This window comes from Papilio xuthus, unplaced genomic scaffold (genome assembly GCF_000836235.2).
Source record: "Papilio xuthus unplaced genomic scaffold, Pxut_1.1 DF824655.1, whole genome shotgun sequence".
NCBI classification, from domain to species: Eukaryota; Metazoa; Arthropoda; class Insecta; order Lepidoptera; family Papilionidae; genus Papilio; species Papilio xuthus.
In genome coordinates this window covers 4,225,171-4,236,983 of record NW_013533994.1, presented here as the reverse complement: position 1 = coordinate 4,236,983, position 11,813 = coordinate 4,225,171, and the positions used below count along the sequence as shown (strand labels likewise).

Below are 11,813 nucleotides of genomic sequence, written 5' to 3'. Positions count from 1 at the left end.
TAAGGCTTTTCATGATTATATAAAACAGCACATTAAAAAAAAACATAATAAAAAACGTCTTTAAATCAAACTTAAAATCAAATATCACAAATATTCGATAAAAAATAATTTTGAAATAATACAATAACAATATTTTATAAAACTTATTTATATAAAAAAACATATTTTACATATGGTATAATTTTCACAGTTTTTTTTTAGTAAAACATAATAAAAACATGTCTTTTGAAATTAACATTAAACTGTAGGTCACATGGACGTCGCCAGCCGATGATCTAGACCCAAGTCTAAGGGGAGGGGGAATCTTATTCAAGAAAGTAATATTTACATGCATTTTATATTAGCTGTTGCCCGCGACTCCGTCCGCGCGGTATTAAAACAACTTAATAAATAGTCTATTTGTTCTTCCAAACTGTGTTTTATATTTATCATTAATTTCAGCGAGATCTGTTTAACTGTTAATATCCATTCATTCAGATATCTAAACATTTCCAATCGACAGCTACCCCTCTCTAACCCCCCCCACCCCTGACGACGCCATTTAATCAGACTGGTGGTTAATTTTTATGCGATATTTATCTCCTATATGTCTTGTCACTAAATATAGGAAGCTAACAATATATATAACAATATTAAAAATATAACTAGATTGGTTAACAATTTCATACAAACCGACTAAATTACAGTATTTTTATTCGATTTTTTTTCTAATTTTTTTTTCAGTCTCACTAAACACTTTCGTCAAAGACTTTATTATAGACTTTTAAACAATAAACGCAATTGCGTATAATTCAATAAATATAAAATATTTTTTTATAACACGTGCACTGCCGACACTTCCAAATTCACTTTTACACGAAAAATCGTAATAGCATGACGTGTGTTGGAATTAATTTTGAAATCAAAAGAACAGTTACAAAAAATAATTACATATTTCAAGGCAAACATGTCTTACGTCCTTAGCTTATTTAAAAACATATGTCAACAAAATCACTTAAATAATAATGTGGTATTCACCCCTAATTTAGGGTAGGCTCCGAGCCCCTTGGCGGGGATGTATAGTGAGCTGATGATGAATAATGTGGTAACACCAAATAGGTGATAAAATTGCAGTTAATAGCATAACATACAAATCAAACATATGAAGTGTTGAATGCATCTAAATAGCAACATAAATTGTGTATGAAAAATGTCAATTTCTAGAATAATCTTTCCCAAAGTAGGTGATAACGCCCCCTTGTGGGCGCTGCAGGTCACAAGGGGGGCGGTAAGAGACCCAGAAAGAAAATGGGGGCGTTGTGTAGAGGCCTGGGGGGTGATTTGTAACTTTATTTAGCTAGGAGGCCTCTTAGACAACGATGCATGAGCTCTCGACTCTCAACAATAACTTGTGAAAAAATGTTTAATCTCAAAATGGGCAGTACACAAAATAAGTTTGGGAACACACTGATCTAGAACCTAGCGACGTCTATTAATTGATGATGTTTGAATACCGAATGAGTGAGCGAGAGATAAATATTAGTTAAAATACGTCTGTCTCTTTTCATCATATTGCCAAGTGACAAGCATTTTTGTATGTAGATGTATGATTGCGGCAAATGGAATTACTCTGACTACATATTTGTTGTGTTTAAATGTCTTAATAATTTCAAATATTTACTTCAATACATAGCGTGTATTTCGTATGACCATATTGACCATACGGTCATACTGATGGCCATATTGTCTTCGTGGTAAGACCTCATGAGGTCATCCATGGTGAGCACAGACGAGACATATATTAGCGAGAGCGAGCGCCGAGTTCTGTCTCACAGCTGGGTTGGGATCTTTAATCAACTGCAGTAAGCGTGATTTAGCACTTTTTGTTATATCTGGATCTAGATCTATATCTTCTGATGTCTTCTCTTGTATACGGTAAAGTTCCGCGTATAGTAGACCTGAGGAAAATGTTAAGTTATTAAATAAAATTTCATAATTAAATCATTTTATGCTTGTGATGTGAAATATTTTTCTTTCCCACCCTTTTTATAAGGGTCTAAAACCTCAGCAAACATCACTTACTGGATTAAAAGTTGCAACTGACCTAACAAGAGCGGGGGATGTGGCTTCATCTCCTCGACGATGCAGTGCAGGTAGTTAACAGCGGCCTGCAGACATGAGGGCACGCAGCGAGGCATCTCCTCCGCCAGCTGCCGGAGCAGCGCGCCCAGGAACTCGTCCAGGTACAGCCGCCCCTCGTCCACGAGATGCGCTTGCACGAAATCATTCGACTTCTTTACTTTCAATGTTTTGAATACTTCACGTAATGTGAATTTACTCGCCTGGAATAAATATGTCTTTTCAAATATCACAGTGGCTAGTTTTGGCGACATTTGATAACTTTGTTTACCCCAGAATTTATATATGGTATGTAGCTATTCAACATAATATATATATATATATATATATATATTTTATGTTCAATTACTTTTTACTTTTAAATAAACTTAAATCAATGTAATTAAGCATATAAAATATCAAACTCACTCTAACAACAGCAGGATTGTTATCACACAAATGCAACAAGAAGCAGGGCAGGGAGCTAACAGCTTGCTCTATGAGTGTCTCCGAGCTGACTCTGGAGGCGATGATGCCGAACAACCTGATGGAGGCCTCCCGCAGCTGCGCGCACTCCGTGTTCATGAAGGGACGTATCTTCTGAGATATGGACAGCAGCTCGCGATCAAACTCCTTGTCCAACGTCTCCAGCTCAGTCAGCAAACGGCTCAGACCTTGGATGGCGGCCAGGGGCACGTTGTCAATCGGAGATCTGAAACAAAATGTTTATTAACGATTTTAAAGCTAGTAGCTAGCGCAAGAATGATCGTAATCAGTAAAGACATATCCGACTCGAAGGACCTAAATTATTAGGAAGTAATAAACACGTTTATTGATACATTTAATTAAATAAAAGCAGAGAAGAATATTTAATTACCGATAGAAGATAATATAAATGGATTGTCTAAGAATGCATCTATCTCATAGGATCAAAAGAGTGTTGCAAAGAACTGACTGTGTCTTGTGTGCATCGATGCCCTGGCTGAGCGCGCTGAGCGCTGCGGGCAGTGCTGCGGGGCGCAGTGCGGGCGGCAGACGCGCGACGTTGGCGGCGCCGCGCAGGCTGGCAGCGCGCACTCGCGCGTTCTCGTCCTTCCACCCCGTGCTCAGCGTCGCCAGGATCGTCTCCGCCAACACCGGCTTCTCGTTGCAACTGAAATTTAACATAGCTCTATTACTGTATAATTCAATTTCATTTTGATAGACGCCTATTTTTCTTTCAAATTAAGTAGAAAAATGAGTATGTAAATTAGTTGCCGGTGCCAACCTTTTTGAAAGACAAAAAAACAAACAAAGAGGTATTTTTAAAAAAGAAATATGTCTTTCCTTTGAAATAGTGTGGTAGTTATGTATTGTCACCATTGTTGTAATATTTGTATGTACAGACCGATGGTCGAGCAGGTTGGCGAGCAGTGCGGCGGCGGCGCAGCGCTGCGGGGGCAGCGGGGCGCGCGCACACCGCGCCAGCCGCGCCACGCAGCTCGCCAGCCGAGGTCCAGCCAGCGCGCCCGCCAGCAGCGCCGCCAGCTCGCACAGCGTGCCCTCGCCGTGCTCCACAGACAGGCACAACGAGCACGCCTCTCTCACCTACAGTTATGTATTGTCACAGATATTGAAAACGGACGTAACAACTTTTTTTCAAGGTCACCAAATCAAACAATAATTCAATTGCGTTCGCGCCATGGTCACCTCACTATCTCGAAATTGCAGCTTTTTTCTATAAAAAATAATTGAAAGATAAATTTTTGCAGCACAACATCCAAAAAAATCTAACCAGCACATACCTTTTGACAATCAGCTTGGTCTAGGAATGCATTGAAGGTGTGAACAGTGATCTTGGCGGGGGAGAGTTTGATGGCGTCCCTGTTGGGCACGATGGCGAAGCGCTCGCGGCCGCCAGTGGGCACGGTGTAGGCAGGCGCCGCCGCCTCCAGGTAACAAGCCAGCGTCGTGTACAGTACAGTGAACATGTCCGAGAACTTCGCGATACACAGCGCCTTCATTGTGCCCACTTGTAACATTTCACCGAGCGCGCTTATCAGCTGAAAATACAAAGAAAAAGGACTTTTAATATCAAAACAAATTTTCTATAAGTATTTAGGAAATATAATGAAACTCACAGTAAGCGGCTGCAACGCAGCGATGTGAGTTTCAGTAACATGGTAGGGATCCTCGTACAATTCGATAGACGTCATCAGCCTTAGGAAATTGTCTATGATAGCTTCTGACAGACTTTCATCGCTCGCTAGACATCGCCAACAGGCCATCACTGATCTAAAAAAAGACACTCAGATAAAAATAAATGATAAATTCTTTTGATAAAAAATTCATAACAATAAAAAACTTACGGTTTCAAGGGCAACTTCTGCGTTAGTAGTACAGCGGTGACCGCGTTGGAGTGGTGCCGCGTTAGTGACGTCAGCGGCGACAGCAGCCTGGTCATGGCATCCTCGTTCACTTCGTCCATCGTGGTCAGCATCACCTCCACTATCCTTTCAATATTCTGGTACAGATCTTGACCCTTCTTCATGAAGAGAGCGTTCAGCACCGCACTGATACCTACACTCCTGTACTCCTGGCTATCGTAACCCTCTAATAAACTCTCTATAAACTGCATCGTGTGATGATGAGGTATCTTAGATGATATTGTATCGCACAATATCGTGCAGTAATCACTTATCATATTCAAATCATTCGTCAATATATTGTTCTGTAGGTGAGCGAGACTCGCCATACATTCATTGTCCGCTTCGACAATAAGTCCTTCGTACAAATCTTGCGTTTGAATTATCAATTTGATGCAATCCACTGTGGTCAGTCTCACTTGGAAGTTAGTGTCGGCGACGCCCGGAACCAGTATCCCTAGTAGATATCCCATCTGACCGAATTTACTTGGAGTTTCATAATTTAGCTTTACATTTTTAATGTAAGAGTCGAAAACTACTTGAAGGATCAGCATGGAAGCAGATCTGATTTCATCATTTTCACTGCGTATCCACTCCATCAGAAGACCGACTAGATCATCGATCGTGCTCAAACATGTCGATTGTATTATCAACTCTCTAATCAGTTGGTGCAGTAACGTCAATGAATCGTTCAAAGTTTTAGCCAATAAATCGTTCTTATCCCTGTTCCCATCTATTTCATATTTATCCTTAAATGATGACAGTTCCTCGAAGATACTTCCGAATAGAACTCGCAGTATAGTATTCCTCTCTTCAGGTAATATCCCTTTTTGTAATTTAGTTAAGGCTTTCGAAGCTTTTACTATTATCGGGTACAGTTCCACGTTGCGACCGTCAATGTTTGAGTTGTAAATTTGTGATAAGACAGCATTTAATAACTGCCAGCGATTCCGCAGCGTGATGTTATGATGTGACGCGGGTTGAAGCGCCTTACTTATTTCGTAGAGTGTTGTCACGCTCGCTTTGCACAAGTCAAAAGGAGGATTGGACTTCAATGTTTCGTGCAGAATAGATGTTACATTTTCCCCGAGACGCGCTAAAACGTGTACGTCTAAGCATTCGTTGGCCACTTTTCCGTAACAAGATATAGCTGCAAATTTAACTACACTAATTTCCGTTTCGTTTTTGGAACTTTTCGGCGAAAGGAAGTTAAATATTTTACTGCCTCTTTTAGCTTCATTCTCTTTATAGATAGCATCTAGCTCATTCATGACGTCTTCCCCGTGCTGCCTAGATGCTATTCCGACTGCTTTGCTGACGTAATCGCAACTCTCCAAAGGTATCGCTTTTAAAGAGAAGAGTATTATTTTCAAGACTTTCTCGACGGCCGCTGCGTTAGACATGTGACAAGATAGGATAGCCAAGTACTGTAAGGATACACCTTTTATCATTGGAGACTGTTTCTTGCTTAGAACCTGTTGTGAAATCAGTGTCGCTATCGTCTCCACCCATTTGTTGCTGTTCACCTGTTCGATGGCGGACACCAACATGTCCAGTAACATGCCATGCCACTGATCCCTCGATTCATTCTTATCTACAAACTTTAACAATCTTTGAATTTCGACCGTCCATGATTTCTTTAAATTCTTATGAACATCGCCGGAATACTCCTCCAAGAATATCAACAAACTCTTATTCTTTTCTTTCTCGTTAGGATCGACGATGTGTGTTATGCATCTAACAAAAACTAAATCTGCACTTATTTTGACTTCGAGAGCTTTGTCTGTGGGCTCGTCTACGATTACATCGGAATTGTTTTGTAGAAGCGAAGTTAAACAATGACTCACTGTAGTCATTGAACTAGTAAATTCTTCAACAGTTAACGCAGTAAGTAATAGATTTCGTAATTGCGTTCTAACACTCGTTACCGTGTTACACATAAGTATTAAGGAACTTTTACAAGTATCGTGCAGATCTAATATGTCGTGTTTAGGAATGTTAGCAGCTCCCTCGTAGCCGCAGTGTTTTATGATAAATTCTATCATAGAGAAATCTTCGGATGTCGTTATACAATTTCTATAAACTAAACCTACGATCGCTTTAATAAGCAATTTCTTCATTTTCACGTTTTGTTCCATAGTAATCATAACTTTTAGAATAGCTATAAATTTGATAGCATACTTATCAATAAAGACTTGCGACGACGTAGTCAAGTGTGTCAATATTATCACAGCCTTCATTCTATCTTTTTCCTGGTTATTTTTACAGTGATGTAGGAGACCTTCGATGGTCTGTTCTGGAAACTGTCCGGCCATGTGATCGAAACATCTTAAAACTTCGAAATGATTTTTTACAGTGTGCGGCTGATCATAATCCGGTTCGACAAGGACCAAATTGAACATGGCGTGATTAATAGCAGTTATTACATTGTCATTTAATGTCAGCTTGGGATTCAAAGTCGACGGTGAAAGCATATAAGAGATACATTGACTAATGTAGTAGAAGTTTAATGCTGGTTTTCGATACAATGACAGCAATGAAAGGACAAACTTGTTTACAGTTTCGTTGAACTGCCTTTCAGATATCAGTCTTGTTATTGGGCCGAGCGCTTCCAATATCGATTCAGATACTTTAGGTTCATGAGATGAGAGCCACTGGTTGTATAGTACATCAAATATTATGGAGAATTCCGTAACAAAATTTTCTTTTATGGATGTAATATTATCATTCTCGACATTGTCACCAATCTGTTCTGCGACGGCGACTGCGAAGTGACCGAATGCTGTAAAAAAGTTTATAATACTATAAATTACCTATCTCAATAGAGTCCTATCTTCTTCATTGTCTCTACTTACCGTAAGCGAAGGCCTGTTTGACGCCGTCTTGTTTGACTAGAGTTAGAAGGGGCAACATTTTGCTTAGAATCTCCTTAATATGGGGCACAACGTCGTGCGTGTTGACCGCAGCGAGTGTTCCCAATGTGTGAACAATGGCATAGTGTGGCACTGACGCCGGTGACAGCTGGTTGATGAGGAGCCTAAGTACCTATACAATATCATACAATTCGTAAAGTAGCAATTGCTTGTTCCAACTTGAATGTACATATTTTGTATGTAAGATTATACCACTTGTTGACTCGCGGAATAACACTTTCATTTAGACTTTGGACTATCAATAAATAACAAGTATATCACTTCATGGCAGTTTGTAATTTATTATACAAGCAATGTTTTATCATTTAATGTTGTTTGTGTGAATTGTTTCCAAGATAAGTAGTCTCCAAAAATAAACCTATGGTCATAACAGTTTTTAGTGACACATAGGCAAATATTTTTCACCTATAATACTTTACTAACTGCCCCCCGCGACTCCGTCAGCGTGGAATTAAAAAAAAACTTAATAAGAAGTCAATGTGTTCTTCCGGACTATGTTCTACATGTGTGCCCAATTTCATCAAAATCTATTGAGTCATTCCCGAGATACCTTCAAACAAACAAACATCCATCCATCTAAACATTCGTATTTGTACGTAAGAAGAAGTAAGATTAACATCTTTCAGATGACTTTTAGACTCCACACTAAAAGATTGTAAAACAAAAAAAAATGCGTAGAAAAAAAGTATTAGTACTTTGTAACAATGTGTAAATTATTGATATGTGGTAACAGAATCTTCTAATATCTAACACATGTCATAAAATTAGCTAGCTCTGATATCTATATTGATAATACAACTGATGCACATGGCGGACAGACAAATGCAATATATTTACATTTACATATGAATCATGCAGTCTGTTCCAGAGCTTGGAATGAAAACATATTTATCTTGACCTTTATTTATGTATTCTGTTATGATCCTGCTTGTAATGTTTAAAAATAGAATGCAATATGTATAGATTAAGATCCTGGTTTTACATTGTTTATAATAACAAATTGTGATAAAAACTATGTTTTATATATAAAAGCAAGGATAGTACACAGTAAATATTGCACAAAATTTACGGTCTTCACTTACTCTAGGTTTCTGAGACCGAAAACCCTATTTAAAACATATCATCCCTATCTTTTTGACATAGCAGATATAATAATCTTATATATAAAATTCTCCTGTCACAATTTTCGTTTCCATACTCCTCCGAAACGCCTTGACCGATTCTCTTGAAATTTTGTGAACATATTGAGTAGGTTTGAGAATCGGCCAACATCTATTTTTAAAGCCGCGTGCACGGAGCCGCGGGCGACAGCTAGTATGCTATTAATGGGAATTTTGTTCTCAGAAACTGACTGTAACTAAATTATTGCCAATATCTATATCTACTCAAGTGTACTATATCTTTTTTTTCTTTTTTTACTGTTTCTATTAGGACTTCATTCAATAATTAACTCATTAAAAAATGTGTGATACAAATGTAAGTCACTATTACTATTCACGAACTGACAGGTTTACTTTAAATATTAATTATTGTAATGCCAATTTTAAAATCTGTAAATCGGAAAATCTACCAAACTATTATGCCCATATAAAACAAAGTATTCAAGAGTTATAACTCAATTGGTATAAAGTGTTGATTAAAATAAATAATTACCATATCCAAGTACTCATGGCTGACAGCAACCAGCACTGACGAGGCTCCCATCTGTATGACAGGCTCGTAAGCTGTGTTCTCCGTCATTGCCCGAAGCATTGCATTCACCAGATCCGTTGCTGTTTTTGAATTGAGTTTCTTCACTTGATTCACACATGTTTGTTCTAAAACCCTGTTAATCACAATATAAAGTCTTGTTACCACACAGTTATCAAACTAAGAAGAGACATACTGACAGTACATAATATTCATAACTAAAGCATTTAACTTTTCAAGTGTTATATGCCTCTTTGATCCACAATTTAATAAGGTTAAATTTATCATAGTGTAGTTCTATTCAAATATCTAGGCGACTCAAGATCAAGGCACTCTTAACGAATTGTGTTCTATGCAGCAACACAAGCAAAGTTAAGAGCTGCCAAGATCTCTTAAGTACTTGTGCTCAATCTTGATGCACTGAAAATGTATTACTTTGACTGTCCTTTATGTACATTACTAATTTTGCAGCAGATCACATCTTTTTTTTTATAACAGAAGGGGGCAAACAAGCAGCGGGAACACCGAGGTGTTCAACAACGCCCACGGACATCAGCAATACCAGAGGAACCGCAGATGCATTGCCAGCCTTTGTGGTGGTGATAAGCTTGTTTCTTGAAGAACCCTAAGTCATAGTGGTTTGGAAATACCGCCGAGGACAGGCCATTCCACAATTCTGCTGCGCAAGGCAGGAAGTTTTGCGATCTTATCTTATCTTAAGAATCTTAATCTTTTAAATGCTATGTATCTTTTAAGTTTCTAGTAATATTATAGTTAAATGATTGAATGGTCAGAGATGGAAATTGTCTTATTAGTATAATTATTGATATGGACATTTGGTCACTAGCACATTTGTATCAAAATGTAATGAAAATGCATACAGAATGTATTTCTAATAAATTAAATTCAATGAATCTGATGAACTATATAATCAACTACAACTTTAACAAACAAATTAAATCAAGAATATTTATACCCATAAAATACAGTTTGTCACAAAAACAATACAAACATTCAAAAATATTTATAAGAATATCAATATGTATCAAGTAACATTTGTAAATACCTTGTAAAAGGAAAATTCTAGACTAAGAGCTTACTAATAAAGAAATAAAATGTAATTTTAGTACTTTTATTTAATAAAAAAGGGTATGTAATAACTTACATGAATCTTTGTTCATCTGCGGTACTATAATATAGTAAAATAAAAAAAATTAAATAGAGGCGCAAACTTGTTTTAGTTTTATTATTGTATAGATCAAGATATTAAACAGCTATTTAATCTAATAATTGCTTCTAAATATGTATAGCTATCTTGATAACTTTATCAAGGTCACTAAAAGCTAAAAAAAGGTGAAATGTATGTGTGGCGTAAAATACGTAGCTGTTAATGCAAAGCATTTGCCTAAATTTAATGAAAATATTAAACTAAAGTTATTGAAAATATGATCAGAAGCAATTGGCTAAGACTTTACGTAATTCTTATAAGACTTATTTTCAGCCATTTAAATAGAAAATTGTTGAATACTCACTTAACAATATTGCTCAGCTGCGTATTGTTGACTTTGGCGCTATTCTTATAAAATTCACTAAATATATCTATCACTTCATTCGGATATATGTTTGCTATTTTCGTTAGGGACTTAATTACAACATTATTTACGGAATTTTCACTATCCCCAATAGCATTTATTAACACTGTCACTGTATCTGCAAATTAATAATTCATGAAAACTTTATAAACCACAAATGATTCGATTTATAATGCTTAGCACAATAATTACCTTGTAAACAATCAGTTTTCGTAGCTGACATGATTCCGTATTATTTTTACCGAAAATACTTCATAATAAACAATCTTTTTATAATATAAAATGTAAACTGACGAAATTGAACGAAATGAAAACGACGAAATTACAACTCGTTTCGTTTTGACAATAAGTCAGTGTTGCCAGCAACTCCGAATATGCTATTGAAATTTTTCCAGCAAGCAAAGAAGCCCAATCGCTATAAAATTCGTTACAACTTAGTTTTACTAAGCGTTTCACAACTAAAATCAAATCAGAGTTTCATAAGCATTCTGCTTCATCTGTTGTCAGCGTCATCTGCTTCTCTCAAGTAGATTAAAAGGCGAGTCGCCATTTGAATCTTTTGTCGCCGATTTCAATTCTAAGAAGCCTAATTTTTGACAAATTGCTTATGTCGTCAACACTGGAAGCAATGACAATGATGACCAGAGAGAATTATGTTGAATACCATAGAGAAGAACGTTAAAGAAGTAAAACACTGACATCTATGAATGCAGTGGCTATGGAATGGAGTATTTTGTGCCTATTTAATTTTCGCCATTTTGGCGCTGATGGTAGCGGTTTGAAGTGGTGGTGTGGATTCTAAACAAAAATTAACATAGAATTAGCTGTCATGTTGAGTCAGCAAAAGCTTTTAAATAAGAAGGAATTAAAAGCTGTCATTTCCAAGCAATCGCCTCTCCATTTATAGAAATCAGTGAAGTAAAAGAATAACTAGTGCAGAAATTCTAGGTTTTCGTTGTTCATTTTCACATTCATTGTTTTACAAATGCATAGTGCGAGGAATATGTACTCGCGATAACGGATAACATCGCGTTTACATATTTGTCGCACTTTTAATTTGAAAATTTATCAAATATATTATATGTCCAATGGAAATC

The 11,813-nt window shown here is 37.0% G+C and overlaps 1 protein-coding gene across 2 annotated transcripts; it reads right to left on the bottom strand.

Annotated features, from left to right (window-relative positions):
• Positions 1 to 391: 391 nt before the first annotated feature.
• c11.1 (maestro heat like repeat family protein c11.1) lies at positions 392 to 11,039 on the bottom strand. Of its 2 annotated transcripts, XM_013325707.1 has the most exons (13): positions 10,909 to 11,039; positions 10,657 to 10,834; positions 10,290 to 10,313; positions 9,089 to 9,260; positions 7,358 to 7,547; positions 4,446 to 7,284; positions 4,218 to 4,371; positions 3,882 to 4,139; positions 3,485 to 3,684; positions 3,053 to 3,250; positions 2,527 to 2,809; positions 2,084 to 2,321; positions 392 to 1,937 (listed from the first exon to the last, which is right to left on the bottom strand). In XM_013325707.1, the coding sequence occupies exons 1-13, from the start codon at positions 10,937 to 10,939 to the stop codon at positions 1,750 to 1,752; spliced, it is 4,953 nt and encodes a 1,650-aa protein (XP_013181161.1). In that variant the 5' UTR covers positions 10,940 to 11,039; the 3' UTR covers positions 392 to 1,749. The 2 variants fall into 2 exon arrangements, with proteins under 2 accessions (XP_013181161.1, XP_013181162.1); XM_013325708.1 differs by lacking the exon at positions 10,290 to 10,313.
• Between the last annotated feature and the right edge of the window lie 774 nt (positions 11,040 to 11,813).